This window comes from Protomyctophum parallelum (genome assembly GCF_964188405.1).
Source record: "Protomyctophum parallelum genome assembly, chromosome: 8".
NCBI classification, from domain to species: domain Eukaryota; kingdom Metazoa; phylum Chordata; class Actinopteri; order Myctophiformes; family Myctophidae; genus Protomyctophum; species Protomyctophum parallelum.
The window spans coordinates 44311295-44334310 of record NC_139703.1 but is presented as its reverse complement, the minus strand read 5'-3'; the positions used below and the strand labels follow the sequence as shown (position 1 = coordinate 44334310).

General features: G+C 44.3%; 1 protein-coding gene across 1 annotated transcript in view; it reads left to right on the top strand.

Annotated features, from left to right (window-relative positions):
* plxnb1b (plexin b1b) overlaps window positions 1-23016 on the top strand; it is a 94811-nt gene that overhangs the window by 50415 nt on the left and 21380 nt on the right. Inside the window, exons 3-15 of the mRNA XM_083771977.1 lie at window positions 2591-2678; window positions 3147-4320; window positions 8205-8387; window positions 12447-12575; window positions 12961-13061; window positions 14331-14463; window positions 15645-15801; window positions 17662-17770; window positions 18495-18603; window positions 19121-20137; window positions 20588-20722; window positions 21076-21204; window positions 21561-21654. Of these exons, the coding sequence (XP_083628103.1) occupies window positions 3157-4320; window positions 8205-8387; window positions 12447-12575; window positions 12961-13061; window positions 14331-14463; window positions 15645-15801; window positions 17662-17770; window positions 18495-18603; window positions 19121-20137; window positions 20588-20722; window positions 21076-21204; window positions 21561-21654 (3460 nt within the window). The 5' untranslated portion in view covers window positions 2591-2678; window positions 3147-3156. The remainder of the gene's footprint in view (window positions 1-2590; window positions 2679-3146; window positions 4321-8204; window positions 8388-12446; window positions 12576-12960; window positions 13062-14330; window positions 14464-15644; window positions 15802-17661; window positions 17771-18494; window positions 18604-19120; window positions 20138-20587; window positions 20723-21075; window positions 21205-21560; window positions 21655-23016) is intronic.

The following is a 23016-nucleotide window of genomic DNA, read 5'->3' as shown; positions in this document are numbered from 1 at the left end:
GGGTTAATGAAGCAGACGGTGGCTTAATTGAAAGCACCATTGAGTCATTTAGTCACGATGAGGTCAGTCAGTGGGACGTCTACCACTGCTGGACCCCACACTGGTGTTGTTGGCCCAGAGCCTGTGTATGTGACAACCTGTTCATCTCCTTAATAACCTATATATTTTAATGTTTATTCATGTCTCCACTCTCCAATCCATTATTATGCAGCCCAGCTCAGGAATTCAATGCATTATCTATCTGCACCGTCCTCCTTCACCGTCAGTACTGGAACAAGGCGGACTCCATTACACAGGAGTGGAGGAACATTACATTCATGTAAACCAATTAGAAGCATGCATTTCCCCCCTTCCTGTCAAACTGATACCCGAGGCCTGCTTAAAGTGACAAAAAGAGACTTCCACCTCTATCCTGAATATGATTTTCAAAGTGAGGGAATTCAATCATGCGTCCATTCTCCTGTTCTCATGTATCCAACAGTCTGAATGAAGTTTGGGCTGATTGGATTATTTCCCGTAGGAGGAGTGAGGCCTCTTCCAAACAAAACTGGGGTGATGATAACGCATGGCCTGTTCCCTGTAGGTTTTGGCAGTTTGATTTTTCCAAAATGAGGCGATGGAAAAAATGAACAGAGAGCGTCTGAGCGGTGTGTTGTTGTTGCATTCGGATGATTTGCACCCCTGCACACCTTGCACAGTGCACACATCTTTTTGTCTGCTGTTATCGATGGCGACAACTGCAAAGCTCACCTGGTGGCGTGGACAGATTGTGATCCACAGGGAGGAATTAGTCTCCAGAATCCACTGTAGCAGCCAGGAGAAGGAAACGAGAGCAGATGTGTTTTTGTTGCTGCTGTCCTCCCCTGTTTTAACATGCCAGTCATTCCCTGAATGGCTCTGCTAGGATCCAGACATCATCATTCTTTCATACAGTTTTCTGGACAGGGTTGCAGTGCACCTTTTATACCAGGAAGATGAGAAGTGAAAAACCTTTATACCAGGAAGATGAGAAGTAAAAAAAAAAAGAGTTCATGGCCTGTCTGTCTGTCTGTCTGTCTGTCTGTCTGTCTGTCTGTCTCTGTCTCTGTCTCTGTCTCTGTCTCTGTCTCTGTCTCTGTCTCTGTCTCTCTCTCTCATATAATGGACATTGCCTTATCTGTCCACTACTTTGTAATGTTTTGCTCCAGTGTTTATTTTTGATTTCTTTTTTCAAATCTAGTCGTCACCAAGGCATCAATCAACCTACTTGGCCTCTGGGTCTGTCGGCTGATAAAGTCTGCGCTGCTGGAGCTATAATTAGTTCTACATGAGCATGCTATCAAGCGGAAAAATAAACATTAGTTAGGAATAGGACGTAGAGGGAGGTTCAGATATAAGTCACATTTAGTGAAGTCTATAAATGATACAGAAAACGGTGGAAATGATTAGGCTGTGCATTAAATGTTTTTTAAATGTTTTCTCTTAAGTTCACGTTTGGCTCTTTGGCTTTTACCCCCATTCCCACATAGACCGCTGCCAACAAAGCAAGCTCTCTAAATGCCTCCAGGGTTGCAGGGAAAGAGAGGTGTGTGTGTGTGTGTGTGTGTGTGTGTGTGTGTGTGTGTGTGTGTGTGTGTGTGTGTGTGTGTGTGTGTGTGTGTGTGTGTGTGTGTGTGTGTGTGTGTGTGTGTGTGTTGACGTTCTTGTGATTATGATCGGTCTGTTGAGCGGGCTGAATAGTGTCTTTTGCAGTCTGCTCCCCCAGCTCAGGCCCACCAAAGACCCGTCCCAACTGGTAGGAGATAATCCCACTTCCGTGCCAGTGGCTAGAGAGAAAGACTGAAGCAGGAGCAGAGAGGGGGGGGGGGGGGGGGGAGATAATGAGTGGGGCAAAGGGGAGAGAGTTTGGTGAAGGAGGCAGAGGTCATATACACAGTAAAATCTGAGTGTTTGTTCATTTTACTCTGAGAATGTTCAAATCGACCCGTAAGAGTACTTGTGGAGATGCAAATGAGTACAGAAGAGTGGGAAAATGGCAAGAGAATAAAGAGTGAAGCACAGAAAAGGAGCTCTGGGTCTTTCCCCTCTCATGCCATCCTCTTTTAAAATACCGTTTTTGTTTCTTCTGGCTTCCCTGCCGATGCTGGAACTGAAGTGTTTTGTACCTGGTATCCTAGTGATGAAGAAGCATTGCGGTGTGTGTGTGCGTGTGTGTGCGTGTGTGTGTGTGTGTGTGTGCGTGTGTGTGAGCGCGCTCTGGTGCTGAAAGGCATCTGTGACTGACGCAACTTGACCTGGCTCCCTTGGCTTGTTGACCCCACAGAAATTGACAGAAACTGGCCTGATGGGAATTTCAATGGGAATGAGGTTCCTGGCCCAGGCTTTCAAGGGACTATATGTCATAATGACAGCGGCAGCTCCCCAATACATCAAACGTTTATAACGGTGTTTTCAAAAGCTTGTCTTTGGTACAGAAACACACATGAAGGAAGGCGGGGGGGGAGTTCTATATAATATAAAGAGAACACGTTTTGTTCTTTAATCCCAATGAGGTATTTTGGTGTTACAGACGTGTATTCACACGTGCTCTCCTGTGCTCTTTGTGTTGCAGGTGTGTTGGGAGAGATGTGTTTTTAAACCCGAGCTGCTGGGAGGTCAAGAGGTGACATGCCTCTGTAACACAACGTTGGAAACAAATGGTGAGTTATCCCTGTCATCATCATCATGGGGCCTGACGTACTGCGTGCATGGTCAATGAATGTCATAGAATCGCACAAAGCAGACAGAGTTTAGCATTTAATTTTATTCGACCTTTATTTGACCAGGAAGTCTCATTGAAATGCATGCATCATAGTCAACTGTGATAGCTTAACATTGATTGATTGAAGAGAGACATTTTGAAATGATGAGGAACTTTCTTTATTTAGCTAAAAAGCAAAGGGCAGAGGTGAAAGTTTAGACCCCATTTTAAGACTTCTCGGAACACAGCAAAATTCCAAGTGTTGAATTTTGTGTGGTCACACAACCCCATTTGTACACTTTTTAGAGTCAGTAATTTTGTCAGCACTGGAATGTGTATCATTTTGCTGGTCACTCACTGCTCGGAAGAGTGTTACTGAATGTAGACCATTTGACTTTAAAATCCTGTCTTTTCTTCTTTCCTGTAGATTGGTTGCCATGCCTCCGGGGGTGGTGCGTCGTCTTTCAGCCACAGCGGGCCGGTCGCTGCTGTCCTTGCTGCTGCTTTTAGCTGCTAGCTTGCCCTTCCCCTCGGTACCCTCTGGCGCTGTGCTGGCGTCTGAACCGTCCCCCTATAGCACTTATCCCACATTCATCCGCAATGACACCCTGTTTGAACACTTGGCCCTGCATCCACATTCCGTCGTGGGCCGGGTCTACGTCGGGGCCCAAGACCGCCTGTTTCAGCTGGACCGTTTCCTCCAACTGGAACTGCAGAACAACACGGGCCCAGTGACGGACAGCCGCGAGTGCCTGCCGCCCGTCAAGAAGAGCGAATGCCCGATGGCCAAGGCCACCAGCAACCACAACAAACTGCTACTGGTGGACCCGTACTCTATGCAACTCATCACCTGTGGGAGTGTCAGTCAAGGGATTTGCCAAAAGCGGAGCTTGGATTCTGTGAATACGGTCCTTTTCTCTGCAGAAAAGCCAGTGGACACTCAGTATGTAGCAGCTAACGACCCAAATGTCAGCACCGTGGGACTCGTCGTACGTTCGCGTCCTGACCGGCAGCCGGTGCTGTATGTAGGGCGTGGCTACACCAGTGGCCATCCGCCGATATCCACACGGAACCTTGCCCAAGAACCGTTGTTCTCCTATGAGGAGACGGCCAAGCTGGCCGTGGCCGGCCCCCTCTCGGAGTACGACCACCACTTTGTGGCTTCCTTTGCTCACCGCCAGCATGTCTACTTTCTCTTCTACCGCCGCGACCTAAAGTCGCATTTGCGCGAGTACCGCACCTACGTCTCTCGCGTGTGTGTGGACGACCAGGCCTACTACTCGTACGTGGAGGTGCCCTTGACCTGCCGCTCAAGCACAGGAAAGGTGTACAACCTCCTCCAGGCTGTCCGACTGGGGCTCCCCAAGGACCAAGTAGAGAGCCACGGCCAGGAGGTGCTCCTGGGCGTGTTCTCAACTCGCTTGGTGTCGTCGCCGGGCCCCAGTGAAGACTCTGCCCTCTGCAAGTTCAACCTCCACGATCTGGACCAGCGGATCAACTCCACCAGAGACCTGTGTTACACGCAGGCGGGAAGAGAAGCAGGGATGGAGGCCGCCTACATAGAGTACGAAGTCAAGTCCAATTGTGCCAACCTGCCCTCGGTGAGTTAAACTCAGTAGCTGTACTTGTTTTCACTCGTTTTTCACAGTCCATTCATGTTTTGCTATGGTTTTCAAAGTGGGCCTGTGTCCTTCATGTTCTCAGACGTTAGTAGTCGTGCCTAGCACGTCTCCGAAAGTCACAGCGTGGGTGGGCATGAATGTTGATGAGGAACGCTCTGCTTAATGTGCAAAGCTTAAGCTTGATGAACATGAGCAAAACATTTTAGCAGACTTACTAGATTCGTTCAGAAGAAAATGTAGTGTATCTGTTTCCACACACAGCTAATCTTCCTTGAATAAGTAATAATAATAAAAGAAAAAAGCATTGTAGTTACTCTTTCTGTAACTGGATGAAATTATAAGAATGGTTGGTTAATGTCAATATGCCAAGCAATCCCTGCTGTTTTATTTATTTTAACAAAATAACTTTGTTTTCTTCTTTGTGTCAGTGAGTTATGTCTCTGGGTTGGCTATCACATTTACGCTTTCATTTGCAAAGCTGGTGGCCACTACATCCGAAGATGTCCAGGCTCAACCTCTATAAGCATAAGTGATGTCCATATAAGAGAAAGAATACAATTTAATTTGATCTTGATCTCAGACAAATGTAATTCTCTTCTGGTGAGATTGAATTAGATGAGCCATCTTTGTAATGCTACTGTAGCTGCATGGGAAATATATTCTTTCTGTTATACTGTACATTTGCACAGTGCTGTGCGTGTGTGTGTGTGTGTGTGTGTGTGTGTGTTTGCGTGTGCGCTGATAGTCTGTATTACTATACCTTGTGGGCCATTTGGGTGCACAGGGCATTGACTTGTTGCATCTTCAACTATTCATCTTATAACATCATGTAGACTACTTACGTTGGAGGACATAGTGATTAGAACAAGCCCTGACCTTTGAACCTGACGTACTGCGACCAACTGCTCTAGGGGCCGTGCACTCACTGTAATTCAATAGGACCGCTGGTTGGGCAGGGATTGATTGTCGGCATCAGGCATACATAGTGGGGACGTTTAACAAGGCCTGACAAGGACACCCTAGCTAGCCAGATAAAAGGAATGAAATGGATGCTAAAGCTCAAGAGATCTTAAAGGGACATTTCACCCCTTTTGCAACCAGATCTTATTTTAATGTTTGAGACAAGAAACACTTTCCTGGGGTTTTTATGTAGGTAATAATATGTGTTTTTAGATATTTTAGTGTCCATGATGTCATGGACACTGGGCTCACTTACTTCCTGGACTATATGTTTGTCTCGGTAAGACAGCCCTCCCCCTATCCACAAGGAGGAGCAGTGCACCAAAGCATTATGGGAATTGTAGTACAGGAAGGAAGTGAGCCTGTGTCCATGACATCATGTCTCCCAAACATCATTAAAGATGGAGTGCCATGATTCTTTCCCACACTAAAACATGATCATCAGGTCTTATTGTTATATAAGGAGGTATAATTTTTTCAAATAAGTATACAGTATTTGTTAAAATGTTGTTTTTATTTGGGCACGCCCACCAGTTCATTAAGTATGCCTGGTTTTCCTGGTGGGTGGTGATCCACCTGAACTGAAGCCTCACCCACAGCTGTAGTTGTATGATAAAGGGGGAGGGGTTAGCGGAGGGGCTGATAGTGTGATGTCACAATATTACTGTTTATTTCATTGGCCCATTTGACTGTCAAGGGTTCAGCCTCCAGGAAGAAACCCTAAATACAAAGTTAATACACCATTGCACATAAAAACGAGTCAACGACTCCAGGGTATCTAATGAAGTACTGTCACCTCATACAAAAATACATGGTGCAATGGTGGCGCTCCCTCTTTAAAATAAGATCTGGTTGCAAATGGGGTGAAGTGTCCCTTAAGTTCTGTCCATTTACAACACATACAAATCAGTCCTCATACGCCCTTTACAAGCAAATTCCATCTGCCCAGTAAAATAGAGCGATGGGGTCACATCATGTTGCGGTTAATTGTCACGAATGTGTTTTGCTACCATTAGGTACACTAACACTAACCAGACAATATTGTACAGATTCTGTTTGTTGAACAATTTGAAGTAATCTCTTTCTCATTATCTAACTACGTTGTGGTTATTACTGCCATAAGTCTTTGTGGCAGATTATCCAGATGATTACAGTCTGCAGCATGCTTGTAGATGTACTGTATGTGTCTTTTTGCCAACGTAAATACAGGCTAATCACTGGCTCCGGTCCACCATTTGAGCCAGTGATGTATTAACCTGTTAGTGTTTCAGGACTGACTCTCATAACTCTCTGTTTTTATTTGTCATAACATGGTTTGGAGCTATTCTTGGGTTCCATGGACATTGGACATGGAGTCATCCTTACTTAGCTGACCCTAATGGATGGCTTTCCATGTTTTGGTGTAGGCAGGCTAAGCCTGCAGGCCTGTCCGGAGTCCGGAGTGTGCGCTACCTATTATTTATCTTAATCTATAGCCTTGAAAGGCATAGTGGCTGTCTTACTTAAATCTGGCCATTATTTAGTTGACAGGAGCAGAATATTTGTACAGCAGAGATGACAAAACATGCATGTGGTAGTTAAGGTTAAATCATTGGCATGCTAGGTCAGTTATATCCCAGCTGGTAGTGCTTTTAAAAAGCTTTAAGAGTTAGCGTTCTCAGGTTCATTGCCTCTACTTCCTATTGTTATGGGTACTAATCATGAAGCAATGAACTCATTTTCAAACACTGTTGTGGAAAAATAAATCTTATGGAACAAAAAATGGACCAGTAAAAACAAATACTTTGTAATCTTTAAAGTACTCAGAGCAGAGCTTACTGGATTCCTGCAATAGTTTCTCTCTCTCTTCATGATAAATCTCTGCTGGGATCGTTCTGAGCAGCATTAGGATAGAGCTATTGTTTCGTAGAACTGTCCCAGAAATCAATGATAATTCATTTAACAGGCAATGTTTATTGTACCAAACTGACAGCATAGCTTATGGAATTGAGTTTGCCGAGCTGTGTCTATTAACCACTTAAACCCTATATTGCATATCACATAGTGTAGCGATCACATAGTGTAGTGATCACATAGACCCCTTTTCCACCGGTTGGTTGGGAACCGGTTCAGTTCTTTTTGGTTCTTAGTCCATGAGCCAGAGCTCCAAAATTGGTAGGCAAACTATACCCTATATTACATTGTTTATAGGATCAATACAAGTACATTAATACTTGATAACCCTTCCACAGTAGTAGCTTTTTCATATTTTCGATTATTTTGCATATTTTCCTACATAATGCCTAATTTGCATATTTTAAAATGTAAAATTTGTAATACAATAAATCATTGTATTCGTGTACGACCATTGGGGAAGTTTAATGGTGATAACAATCTAATATAGGTATGGTTTTGCCCACTCAATTCATAATTAAAGTTTCAATTTTGGAGCTCTGGCTCATGGACTAAAAACCAAAATGAACTGAACCGGTTCCCATTGGGAACCAACCGGTGGAAAAGGGGCCATAGTGTAGCGAACAAGGCGTCACGTTAACTTACAACATATTGTGAGCTTGTAGGTACCTCACTTATTATTATTATTATTAGATATATATGACATGCCCAGAATAGAGACACAAGGGTTAAAAATGTATGCAACAAGTTTGTTTTGATGAGCTAAGTTACCTTAAACGTACTTGACTGAATTCCCAAGGTCTATACTATGCCTCCTACTGTTTTCCCTCTAAACAATTGTTTGCCGAAATTAGCCAATCTACAAGCTCACAACTTAACACGTTGCAAGCTTGTAGATCTGTTATTTCTCTGAATGTTGGCTCCAAACTAAGGATGCTAGGGTTCAGTTTCCTTGCCACCACATCTTGTACACGACTGACCTTTCCATTCTTGTCCATCTCCACCATTAGAATACACTAGAGGCCTATCCCTGCGGCTCTGACCACACCCCCAGTCCCATGGCCAGCCGAATGGCAGTGGAAGCAAAGACCATATTCAACAGCCCGTCTGCCCGTCTCACTTCTGTGGCGGTCAGTGTTCGAGCCGGACATACCATCGCCTTCCTAGGGGACTCCAAGGGGAACCTGCACAAGGTACAGATCGTCTCACATTAAGGCTGTGGTTTTCAAACGTTTCGTGGCCAATGCACAACAATGTATTCAAGGCACCCCTGTATTCATGACACAAATAGGCAGCTCTACAAGCAATGTGACATGTTGTGAGATGTAGAGCTGCTATTTTTGTTATTATTGAAAATATATGAGAAAAGAATATAGTGATTCCATGTGAAAAGTGATTAATATATATATAAATGTATACATATGTTTATGGTATAGAATATCTGTATTGGGAAATGCGTGCATACAAAGTAATAAATACAAAAAATAATCATTCTTTGTATAGTATTGCAATAATAATGTAAAAGGCACTGATCTCACGGCTCACGGCACACCATTTGGGAACCACTGGATAAGCGCACGTGTTCACACATGTCACATTCATTTTCTGTGCTCCGCTGTAATGCCACAATGCGCTGCAATCTGGTACAATTTATTATGATTGTTGCATAGCAGTGATGCTATGCAGCGATTGGACTCGTGATACAGGAAGGCTTGAAAGTCAGACATACTTTACAGCTTGTGTCATTGCTTCACGAGCAGATCCTATTTATATAACATGAAGTATGCCTGGGATAAAGCTCTCATAACTGTACAGACATGTCAGCCAACCGAGCAGTCAGACAGACAGACAGACAGACAGACAGACAGACAGATGGACAGACCCCTACTCCCCAACAGTGCTCTGTTCCACTGCCAACAAGTAGAGGTCTGAAATGGATCCCCTGTGTTCGTAGGTGTAAGGGCCGATTCATACTCCTTTTTTAGAGCAGAATAAAAGTCGGTTCGGCGCTGTAGAGCCTACAATTTGACGTCATTTGAGGTTCGGGGGGGCGGGTACCGTCCTAAAGTCGGCTCTTCGGTGCTACTGATAATTTCTGACGAGCCGAAATCATTTCGGCACTACAGCGCCGAAACAGCGGTAAAATAGGAGTATGAATCGGCCCTAAGGCTGAACGTAAGGCTCCAGAAATAAAGCGATACACAATACAGGTTGTGTACCGCTTAATTCAGCTTTGGTTGTTTGTTTATGTTCCTTTTGGAATGACCAGATAAATGACCGTATCCTCAGTGACAGTGGACAGTGAATGACCAGATAAATGCCCGTATCCTCAGTGACAGTGGCGGCTTTCAGTGAGTGAGCTCCCCTGTCTCTCGCCTCTTTTGGCCTTCGTTCCTTCTTTATTGTCTTGCATTATAGTCCAAACAGACCCCCACAACTCATCCTTTGTAAGATATTGGCAGGGTACTGCCCAGTGGGGGGTCCATCAGAATCACAATAAGGGACAGGAAATGGTAGCATGTAATCTCTCCTTGGCAGACTGAATCATGTATGCGAAGACTGGCACCATGGTTTCCCTCATGCTTCATGGGGGTTGCTTTTGCTGTCACTCTGTGCCACTCATCCAGAGTGAGACAATGCCCGGGCTCGTCTCAGTGAGACAGTCCCTCAACATTAAATTCTGTTCAGGCTTATGTGAAATGATGAAGGGCCTGTGACTTGCCTGTCGGTTTGATTTCTAAGGTGCCACGGACCAGTGCGAAGGTCGCAACGGGTCATGGTGGGGGGGTCACTTGTAGTGGCGTCTTCCTGAGTTCAGCCAGGGGTCAGGTCTCTGAAGGCTCAGATGAAGAGATGCATGGAATGTTGAGTTGTTAAGAGTGAAAGATGGGTATATGGGAGCGATCCAGTATGAATTGCCTGGTCCTCCAGGCACAAAGCACATAAAGAACCACATAAAGCCGATATGAACGTAGAGAGATGCAGGGTCTGATCTGTTATACTGTACTGTATAAAGTCTGTTATAAATGTCAGTGGACCACCAGTGCAGCCTGATTCATGCCAAAGCATAAATCAGGCTTAAGACTCTTGATAGTGGATGCTTGCAGCTCATGAGTATGCCCATTAACCGACAATTATGTCTTTGTAAGGCCCCCCCCTCCCCCCTGTCAGTTACTGGCTTTTCGCTTGTGGTTAAGTCCTCTGTATAAGCAGAATAAACACAATGATGCCCATTAAGAGTTATTTTTACACTGACTTGCCACGGAGGTAGCTAAATGGCGAGCTATGCCTTGTCATGTCCCGCCAATGGGGCTCTATGAGTCACTGTTGACAGATGCAGTGCTGCGTTGTGTCAGACTCATTAGTTCTAACAGCAGACTGTGTCACTGTCTCGTCATGAATGATGACATTGTCGGTCTTTGTCTTTTTGACAATAACCACTGACAATGGACATTTCACATAAGAATAACACAACAGACTCAGTCATTTTGCTAATATAAACTCTCCGGAGTGCTGAACCACATGACTGACATTTTGGCTGGCTTGCTGTGGAAAGAAATGAAAGAAAGTTATTCTTTGACCAAACCACATCGAGACACTGTTTAACTTATTTGTGTTTGTGTTGGCGATTTATATCATTTAATTTCACTCTGTGTGTATGATTTTTCACCACATTTACTTATTATATTTGGATTGGGAATAGGCACATAATCAGCAATAATATTCTAATGTGCCATATTGTGTATCTAATTTGACGTATCTAGACATGGTGGATTCTTGGCCTTCCTCAAGTACTGACTCAATTTATCATCGAGAGAGCTCAGAGAAACGTGGCGTAGCAATGATGTTTCTTAGCTCAGGCTTGGGCCATTAGGAATAACAAACGCACTAAATCAAATTATGATGGTGTTTATAACATTGGAGCTAGTGTTAGACAGACTAGTTCAGGCAGAGATTTAGAGTTGAAATTTGCCAATGTTTAAATCACACATTGCATTGCGAGAGTTCGTGGGGATGTCTGGACAAATGTTTGTTTTGTTGAGGTCAGCTGGACGCATCATGTGGGAGAAAGCGAGTGTTTGTGTGGTAAGCATGCAACAGTTGTTGTTCAGCACCCCCCCCATTTCACTATCGCTGTATCTTCCATTTCCCATCCCTCCTCCTCCCCCACTCCCACCCTGCTAGTTTGTGCGTTTGCCAGATTATGTTTAGTGTGTATCGTCTCGTGTATGTTGTTCATTTACCCAAAACAGAGCGGAGGTGATTGGGGTCATTATTGACTGATCTGATGTGTGTTCCTCTCAACTCGGGGTGTTTCCCATTTTCCATTTGAAGACAGGAATCTCATTTAGGCCTTAATTCATATGTTGCATATGATGTGCTGTGAAGTAGTTGCAGATCTGCTATTGTCGGTGATACCGCTGTTGTACAACAGTATAAATTGGGTTAAGCGTCTATTTCTACATATTGCATTTGTGTGGGGATAGTCTTTTGAGGACATGACTAATCAAATCGCCTGCATACAGTAACTGACCCCGAAGCCCAAATCCTCCTCCATAACCAATATGATTGGATTAGCACATCATAGTGGAGAATTATTGGCCCCCACTTCATCCATTGCTGACAGCCCTCTCATCAGCATGGCGCTGTGCACGGCTGCACGCGCACAGGCACACCTACGTAAATCAAAGAAAAAAGGAGGTGAAATTCACAGCAGATAATGGATCACGGCACACACACACACACACATGTCACACACACACACACACACACACACACACACACACACACACACACACACACACACACACACACACGGTTTACTCTCAGATCTTCCCATTAGGATGATTGCTGTCTGTGTTCCAGCTGGTGAGTGGTGAGCTATCTCCCGTTAGATAGAGTGACCTGATGTAAATAACATGACGGCTGATGTGTGGCAGACTGGCAGTCACTCAAGCTGACATTACTCACAGTTGCCTTCTAATGTTCTTGTTGTCCTGCATTGTAGATTGTACGCTTTTTATTTGAAGATTGACTGTATGGACATCTTCATTTTCAAATGAAGGTCACCAACCTCTGTGTTGCAGTGAAGGTTATGGGCCGGAATTAAACAATGACTGCAGTCAAAGGAGTCATTTTATTGACGTGTGTGGGTGCGTGTGTGTGCGTGTGTGTGTGTGTGTGTGTGTGTGTGTGTGTGTGTGTGTGTGTGTGTGTGTGTTGGCGTGTGCTCGCGTGTGTGTTTTCTCCAGGTGTTCCTCGGTCCCAATGGTGAGGTGGAGGAATACTCTGTTATCTCCATCCAGCAGAACACAGCCATCAGCTCTGACCTGATACTGGACCAGACTGAAGAGCATCTCTTCATCATGACCTCCACCATGGTACGTACACTCGCATAAATACACACAGAGTCTACATAACGCATACCTATGGCATTGTATTTGTTCTAGTCGTCACATGACTCTACACTCTATTTCGAATGGTTACATTATCACGTTCAACATATTACATGTGCCCTCTTCAGTTATTTACTGTCTGAAATTGTTATGGCCTGGTATTATACCTATATAGTATAATAGTATTAGTAGTATGTGTAATAATACCCCAGATCATGAATTCAACTTTAGAGACCATACAAATATACTCGATCTCAGTTCAGTTTTGATAGATGTACGCCGTGGACTGCATTGCATGGTTCAGTTTCAACTCCAGGGCTTGGTAAGAGCTCAAGGTGACTCATGGCTGAATGATATTGTGTTGTTACAGCTCCAGAAAAGGCCCGTGGCCGAATGCCAGCAACACCTGGACTGTCAGTCGTGTCTGTTAGCCTACGACCCCTATTGTGGATGGTGTGTCCTGGAGGGAAGGTGAGCTACAGCTAAGAACGCAGCAGTGCAGGAACACAGTGGTGGAAAGTACATTTACTTTACTTAACCCATTCTGACCTGAGATCAGATTCATACGAGGTTTCCGCCGGACACACACTGGTCTGATGAACCCATTCTGACCTGAGATCAGATTAAAAAAATGTCAGTCGTTCTTCGATTTTTCAAAAATAGCAGACCTACAAGCTCGTATCGCGCCACTCGGTGGCGCGATATGAGCTTGTAGATCTGCTATTTTTCAATAGATAAAGCATAACATGATGCTAACACCAAAATGGGTGCCCGGTCAGAATGTCAGAAAGTACTGTACTTAAGTACAATTTTGAGGTAGCTGCCTGAGTATTTCCAATACTTTTACTTCTGCTACACTACATCTCGGATCCAAATATTGTACTTTTACTCCACTACGTTTATTTGAAAACTTTAGTTACTAGTTACTTTGTAGATTTAGATTTACTTCACCCCTATATACATTTTGGCAAATTGAAAATAGCCCGATTTACAAGCTCACAATGTGTCGCTATGCGACTCATTTAATTTGCACTGTAGGGTATTTCTACAGTGCAGTAATGGTACTTTTACTTATATATAACATTTGAGTACTTTTTCCACCACTGCAGGAACATTCCGTAATTCCTTAATTCCAAACAACAGATATGAGCAGAGCACCTTCACCAATTACTGTAAAATACAAAATACAATTGAATCGTATAGATCAAATATAATAATAAATAAATGAAAATGAAGCAGAAAAGTACAGTAAAATTAAAAACGATGTATCTGTTGATTTTGTGCTAAGTATTAGCTACTTTTGGAGAAAAGAACAGCACTGTTGAGAATTACATAGTCTGCAGAATCTTTTTTGCAAAGCCAAGAAATGTTCAGTGGCACAGCATGTGCCAAGTTACCATAAAAAGCTTGAGTCTGTGCTAATGGGATTGTTTTTCACTTCTGATAAAATAAATTCACCCTTCCATCTGTCTCCTTCCAACCAGTGACCAGTGACCACTCTACCCTTCACTTGCACCACCTGTCCCCTTTTTTCCTCTCATCTCTTCTTCCATCTCTGCTTTTAAAGTTGCCACTATGTACGTAGCTAGAGTGCACCACTGAAAGTCTGTTGGTCTGTCTGTCCAAAATGTTCAAATGCAAACTGAGAGCTGTGTGCAGCCTATCACGGATGATCTGCTTGTTTATTGTTTTCTTCCATTGAAAACCTAAATGAATTAAAGCATTGAACGTATCCTCCAGGTGCGTGCTGCAGTCAGAATGTGGCCGTGGATCTCAGCCAGGACAGTGGTTGTGGAGCTTTGACATGGAGCAGCAGTGTCTGGCTGTCCAAGACCTCAGCCCCTCCAACATCAGCCGAGAGGAGAGGAGAACGGTAAGGTTGCAAGGACAGCCACGAACCTGACCGTAAACGACCTTCTCTGAATCCCATCCACACAAGCCCTACACTCTACCCTGCTTACCTAAGAATGGATAAAGAAACACACTACCTTGTTTACCTAAGAATGGATAAAGAAACACACTACCTTGTTTACCTAAGAATGGATAAAGAAACATAAAGTTGGAAGAAGATAAAGCAGTAGAGTTTTTCACCACTTTCTGGGACATTGAATGTCTTTTCTAGGTTTGCTGCATATTGAATGATTATATTTTGAATGAAGGTAAATAAAAATGTACGAGCCCTCTGTAGTAGTCCCTGTTGAGTTTGATGAAGTCCTCGGTGTGCGTACTCCTGTTTGAGACTAGTAACTCAAGTTGCAAGACAAATCCCAGGTTATGAATAGAATATATATTCTACATGAAGAAACACAAACATTCACAGTGTCGGTATAATGTGCGCACCAACCCCAGATATAATTTCGTAATCATTCTTTTACCATTCACAGACCATGGCTTAGGTGGGATATTTAGCCTAGGACTCGACTGTATGTGTGTGTATGTGAGTGTGCATGCATGTTTTAGGTTGTTATTGTTGAGTGTCAGTGACTCAAAAGTAGATAGTGATCAGAGTGTCGTCCTGGCCTGTCTGGATGTAGTGAAAAATACAAAGCTTCAATCATCCGTTATGGCATTCCTTTGGTAAGCTTTAGAGATGAGGTAGATACCGTCTGACATTGTACAGTAAAGACTGAGGATAAGAAGAAGAATAGAGCACAGGAGGACTTTGTTTTAAAATGTGAATTGGTTGTGAAGTGGACTTGATTGGGTTAAAAATTCAGCTAGATTTAGGAAAAAAACTATTGCTATTTGCAGATTTTCTCAATCTCATTTGAATTACGTATTAGTATATTCTGATGCTTCTCATACTGATCCAAAATCAGCTTGTTAACCAATAATAATAATAATAATGTACCTTTATCGAAAGGCTAAACCCCTCGAGAGAGATGTATCATCTTGTTTTCGAGGGGGTCCTGATGGATAGAATTTGACCCATGGTCCAGAGCCTCTTTAAATCTGGTGAATTCTGTCAAAAATCACAAGTAGCTCTATGTGACCTATGCAGTCTGTTAATATTCTCCCGCTCTCTCTCTCTCCATTCCCTCCTCTCCGTTACAGCTGTCTCTGTCTGTCCCGGGCCTCCCTGTGTTAGAAGTGGGCGAGACCTACTCCTGTTTCTTCCATGACGGCCCGAGTCCCGCCACCATCACCCAGACGGGGCTCACCTGTCCCTCCCCGGACACACACCGGGTGCCCATGGTGCCTCCCGGACAGGGTGAGTGCATTGTGGGATAATTTAATCCCAGGATTCAACTGTGGTTTGGGACTTTGTTGGTAGGATTTGGGTGCTTCCCTGTGATTCAGCTTTATGTGTGCGCTTGTCAGTCTGTGTGTGTGTGTGTGTGTGTGTGTGTGTGTGTGTGTGTGTGTGTGTGTGTGTGTGTGTGTGTGTGTGTGTGTGTGTGTGTGTGCGCGTGTGCACGCACGCACGCACGCATGACTACCAATTCAGCCTCTGTTCTGTATGCAGTTGGAGCACCTGGCCCAAACCTCTTTCCTAGGTTAGGTTAAAACAGCAGGGGACAAATCTCTTGTTTGTGACTAAACAGCTCCAGTACATTCACTGTGCTGCTCTGTATGCAGCCTCAGAGGCATCCCACTCTGGGTAATAGTGCTGCAAGGGCTGAGTGGTGATGGTGAAGTCATTCGTTTGTTAGGGTACAAGAATTATGGAAAAATACATAATGGTACATATCTCTAAAACCTTTAAAACGGATGCACATTATTTTTAAATCTGAATCTCTCTCTCTCTCAAGTGTCTTCTTTCTCTCCTCTCTGTCTCTCTCGCTCTGTCTAACACACGCGCACTATACGGTAATTCAACTCTCTTCGCATAATCCCATACCAAAACACCTTTCTCCACCCCAACTCCCCTTTTCACTCTGGTTCCCATGTGAGCCCTCACATTGGTGTGTCAGGCCTGTTATGGTTCTCAGGCTACAGGGTTAGGGACAGGCAGCCTGGGGGGTATTCGCTTGTGAGATAGACACACAAGACAGAAGACCATCAGATCCCACAGGCATTATCTAGGGATCCAGCCAGAGCTTACCTTCACTAAAAGAGGGTTAGGACGGGCACTGACTTAATATGGGCCGGAGACACAGCTGATTGCCTTTAAGACACTGTTGGCTGATGGTTTTGCAAAACAGGCGCCTCACGTTTTTTCCCCATGTGTTTTTGATAATAGAGATTGTTTAGATTGTGGCTTTTATTATATATTGGCAACTCAGATTATTCATATTTTATGTTATACCTCCCGATTTTAACATTAAACAATTTTGTAAAGTTGCTGCTTCTATAAAAACAAGGCAAAACAAAAAGCATTGCTTGCGGTATGGTAAGCCAAGGTATGGTACTTGGATTGGACTCTCTTTTTTAAATGCATGAATAAGACCTTAAAACAAACAATGGTGGGTTTTTGTCATTGTTGTTGGTGGACAAAATAACACATTTAAAGATGCAGAGACTTTATTTCAGCAATATTGCCTGATACATTTCAGGTAGTGAGTTTTCTTTTTGCAGTGGTTGTGTGTGTGTGCGTGTGTGTGTGTGTGTGCGTGTGCGTGTGCGTGTGTGCGTGTGCGTGTGCGCGTGTGCGTGTACGCGCACACATTTTGTGTTTATGCATGCAAGTATTTATACACTGTTCTGATACTTAGACACTTACTTAATCTCTATATAATACGACTCTAAAGTGCTCTACATGTGGTCAGAATACAGTAGGCCTGCTGGGCCATGAACTCTGTTCTGTTTATGTCTGGGCTCCTTGCAGGGCGAGTGCACATGGTCTTTATTAGGGAGGGCTCTGTGTTTTGGCTCTCCAGACAGCCAAAGATCTTCTCCCACATTCCCCTCCCCTCTCTGTGTTTTGAAGAACACCATGATTTGGTACAGCCTCTACTAAGACTTAGCGATTCTAAGAAGATAAGCCTGGTCAAACATTTTCAGGGCCTGTTTGCTATAGGTTCTGTAGCCAACTAAAACATTAATGTTTTAAAATGTATTGTAATTATTATTTAATAACTTTCTCTCATGATTTGCTTTCTGGTTGATTGTGTCCTCTCTCTCTCCTCAGATTATGTCACGGTCACCTTGTCGGTTCGCTTTGGTGATGTCATCGTCACAGAGAAGGATTTCACCTTCTATGACTGTACAGCTGTGAAAGAACTGTCTGGCAGCATGCAGTAAGTCACATGATCTATATCTTCTTGTTTTTTGCCCGCTTACATTTTCTTTCTTTTTGATTCTTGTTATGCCTCTGTACTCCAAAACATTCAATTTCCTGTGTGCTGTATTCTGCATACTGTATTCTGCATACTGTGTGCTATATTCAGCATACTGTCCATTCCAACCATGAAAACCAAAGCTAAGATTGACCCAAAACATTGGGTGACATTTCAGGGGAATTGAAATGATGACAACAATTCTGAATTGTATAATGTCTATCCATCTGGTCTAATCCAAACAGTAGTTCCATAGCCTGTATGCGTGGTCCTTCTCCCCCGTTATATGCTGTGCTGTGTTGCCACGTATGTTCACTCAATTAACCAGTCTCTGCACGTCTGTTTGCCATCTCCACCACTGTGATAAGGAAGTAGGAACCAAGGTGAAATTCAATTAAAGCACTGACCTTTCTTACCACTGGAGGAAGATTGGTAGAAATTTGATTATTCTACAGTATGTGGCATAAGATGCCCCTCTCTCTCTTTCCTTCTACCTATTGTGCTTTCTCTTACCTTTGTTGTTTTATTCATTTTTTTAATCCTGCATATAGAAAATGGTGCCTCTCTGTAAACTCTATTTCCCTCTGTTTTGGCAGGACTTTACAGGAGCAATATTATTTTATACTTGACTAATAACCTAAGTTAATATTTGACACACTACCTTTACCGTCTGTCTTGTTTCCAGTTGTCGTGGTTGTGTGTTGAGCAGATGGGGATGTAACTGGTGCGTCCACAAGCACTCATGCACCCATAAGCCTACTTGTGAGGAAGGCGTTATCATTTACAACCAGCATGTAAGTTCATAATATAAGATCAAATGATCAGTCTGTGTTAAAGCAGTAAAGAATTGACAAAACAACTGACAATTCTGTAAAGAATTAGATATGGACAACCCCCAGTTTTGGTAAAAGAGTTAAATTCTCAGTTTTACACAAAACGCATGTACATAACTAATATCTACTTTCACATATCTCTGTAAGTTGTCGCTTAATACTGTAGCGTTGATAGGTAGATAGGTATCAAAGGTTTGCACAAATGTTTTCACTGTGCCTCATATTCCAACGCAAGCATACATGCATACATCGTATTTAACAAATAATCACCTCCATTTAGCCTGTGTGGTCATGTGCATGAGTCATATGCGATGGTAACACGATAACGCCAGGCTACGTGTTCCACATCGCATTTACGTTTCTTGTCTATTTGAGTTCAGTTGTTTTCATCCTTTTCTTTAGCAGTTTTATTTATTTATTTTGGTCTCACCCTCTCCCCATGTCTTTCCCGCCCCGCACCCCCCCCTCACCCCCCCAGTTTAAACTTCCCACCTCAGCTCCTCCCACAACCAAAACCATTAAAGTTACCACGACCCCCGCAGCTACAACGGCTGCCCCAACAACAATCAGTACACTCCCTACCACCACCACCACCACCACCACAACTACTGCCATGACAACAACAACCACCAAAGCCCCTACGACTGTAGCCACCACTCAGATGGCTACAACAACTCCCAAACCTACCACCACCACACAGCCCACCACCACCACACCTGAACCCACCGCGCCACCCGCAACAACTCCACCCACCCAGCCTCCTACCACCCTGCCGCCCACCACACTCGCACCAGCCACGACCCGGCTGCCTGTGCCCGATGTAGCCACGGGAGAAGAAGAGGAGTATAATAAAGCAGAGGAGCTCGTCATGGCGCCTGAAACCGTCAGTGAAACCGAAGCCCCGGCTCCTACGGCGGCCGAGACTGAGGTTGTCGAGGTTGACACAGAGCTGGTGCCAGTCACGGCAGCAATGGACGCCTCACAACTGTCTGACCCAGACGCCGTGATGCCCCTCATGATCCCGGTCCCCGAGGAGTCTGCCCCTCTGGAGGTGGTAACCGAGTCACCCCCTAGCAGTGCCCAGGAAGCAGAGGAAGGGCAGAGCCCAACAGAGGCCCCCGTTGAGACCACGCAGGGCTTCTCGGGCTATGCCCTGCCCACCCCCTTCCCCATGGGGGAGCCAGCAGAGTCGGAGCCCGACTTCAACCTGGACCTGACGGAGCCCCCTACGCCCCTACCCCGTCTAGACATGCAGCTCCCCACCGAGGCGGCTGACCAGGAGGCCGACCCAGAAGTGCTCCTTCTACCGAAGGAGGAAGTGGTGGAGGGCAAGGCCGAGGCCGCCTCCGACGCGGACAACGACACGACGACCTTCTCGGCCACCGTGCTGTCGGGCGACGGGGAAGTTGACCACGCCCCTTCTGCCTACCCTCGCCTGATGGACGCCGACAGGGAGCTGGACTACCAATATGACTCTGCAGATGCCCTCCTCCCGGTGAGTTCCGGCCCTCAGCTGTTCTCCACCTTCCCAGCTCTTGACTGGACTCGGCTCTCGGTTGTAAAATCCCACCTGAACCACCGTCTGCACTCGCTCCCTTGCTTTTCCTCTCACTGTCGTCTCTCAACTGTGTTTTTGGCTTCTGCTTTGGACGCTGATGTGAAAAACACAATAAAGGTCCTCTCACCAGCAGTATATATTATTTCATTTGTGTGTGAATGTTTCGCGTTTTATTATTATTTAATGGCCCATGTTAACAGTTCAACCGTCATACTCACTTAAAAAGGCAGTTTTCTTTGAGAGGGTTCGGATGTTTCTGTGTGTATGATCTGTCTGGCTGTGTGTGCAGCGCAATGGCTGTGTGTGTGTGTGTGTGTGTGTGTGTGTGTGTGTGTGTGTGAGAGAGGCGTCTGTGTATAATGTTGCTGCTGTGTGTCTGGACCACAGGGTGACGAGGGCTCACTCGTCAGCTGGGGATCTTCAGCTTGTCCATGTGTGGAGAATGTCCAGGGGTCACGTCTGTTACCGGTCAAAGTTGAGAAGAAGATCACTCTGCTGGCCCGCAACCTACATCTCTATCAGGTAATACGCACACACTTTATTAGCCAACGGTGACTATTTTGACACACATACACACATGCATGCATGAAACACACACACACACACACACACACACACACACACACACACACACACACACACACAAACTAATATAATGCACAATGTAAAGCACTTTGGATGGATGAAGGAGCTATAAAAATCGCTGTTTTACTTGTGTAAACACAAATACATATAGCAAAATGTAACACACTCCCATCATGTCAAGCTCAATTCATTATTCTCATACGAAAGGCGGTGTTGTTAGTTAGCTTGAAGCGTAATAATGTAGGCCTAACAGATGAACTCATTGTATTCCACTGTGGTGTACACTACAGGACGAAGACTTGAGTCAGGACTATGAGTGTGTGTTGGTGATCGAGGGCAGGACAGTGGTTGTGGATGCCTACGTGGAGACGGATGAGAGGAATCCATCCCTCTTTGACATCACCTGTCAGCTACACCAGGTCTGTCTTATAGTCGCACCTAGTCTCATACATCAAGTTATTACATTAATTACACTGTCATAACCAATATGGGAATATCCTGGCCTTTTAGTCCAACATTTTCTATCTCCGTTTTTGGTTAGTGACATTATCATTGCTCTGTATTTCAGGTAACATCACATGCTTTGACATGTTGGTATTTTGTGGGCAATGTGAATGGATAGCAAAAAACCCCAATAAACCTTAAATCAATACATTTTTGTTGTACCTGCCGTCGGACCTGCCGATATTAAACTAAATTTGTGCTTGAGTAAAATCATCCGAGATAAATGAACAGTCCACATTCTCTGACCATGTGGTGCTGTTTGTTTGTTCAGTACTCGTACACGGCTGTGGTGGAGGAGTACAACGCCATGGTGTACGTGAAGAGGAGGGACACCTTCCATGTTGACAGTGCTCCTAACCTCTATGGTGAGTTCTATACACTGCATGCTCCTAACCTCTATGGTGAGTTCTACACTGCATGCTCCTAACCTCTATGGTGAGTTCTACACTGCATGCTCCTAACCTCTATGGTGAGTTCTATACACTGCATGCTCCTAACCTCTATGGTGCGTTCTACACTGCATGCTCCTAACCTCTATGGTGAGTTCTACACTGCATGCTCCTAACCTCTATGGTGAGTTCTATACACTGCATGCTCCTAACCTCTATGGTGAGTTCTATACACTGCATGCTCCTAACCTCTATGGTGAGTTCTACACTGCATGCTCCTAACCTCTATGGTGAGTTCTACACTGCATGCTCCTAACCTCTATGGTGAGTTCTATACACTGCATGCTCCTAACCTCTATGGTGAGTTCTATACACTGCATGCTCCTAACCTCTATGGTGAGTTCTACACTGCATGCTCCTAACCTCTATGGTGAGTTCTATACACTGCATGCTCCTAACCTCTATGGTCAGTTCTACACTGCATGGTTGACAGTGATAGCAGTTCTTTTTGATGGTATATTGTAATGAGGCTGCCCGGCAGTCATTCTCTATACATTAAAAGTATGCCACTCTGGCTGCTTTCTTTTTTATTCTTTTTATTTAGATAAGACAGAGTGTCATGAACATACAATAATTTGGAGACCCCCAAAAATCATTTGGTGGTGAAAGTGTGCTGCATGTCTACTCAAAGTGAAAGTGTGCTGCATGTCTACTCAAAGTGAAAGAGAGCTGCAATTTCTTCCTGTGCTGAGTGATGTTTGGAAGCACGATAATCGACTGTCAACAAAAGCAGGCTGGTTTACATTCAGAATGGGATTTAAGAGAAAATGCTGCATTGTTGGTGAAGCAGGGATTAATTGCAATTGGAGCTGGTCATGGCTGCAATTGGAGTTAAAGAACAAGGATATGGGATGTTTTCTAGAAAATACATGAAACAAAAGGTGTCTGTCTTTTCCCTCTTTTCACATTTCTTCTTCAGTTCTTCCTTTCTTCCTATCCAGTTTGTGTGCCTGAAAGTTCTCTGGCTAGAATGGAACTGGGGACATGATCGTGACGATTCTATCATTGACTGGCACGTTCCTGAGATTTATATTTTCCTTTACCGTTTACCCTTTCTTTTCTCTTTCTATGCTTTCAGTTCTACTGTACTGTATTTGTTTTATTTTAAAAACCAATATGCAGGTTGAGCTGCAGCCAGGAGCACCGGCAGCTGTGTTATTACTGTAACGCAGTGTTCCATGTCATATACTAGTGGTTGTTTATCTACTGTCAACATATGGATAATGTCCTCCGTTCTGCGCATCCCCAAGGACAGAAAGAACAATGACTGGATACATT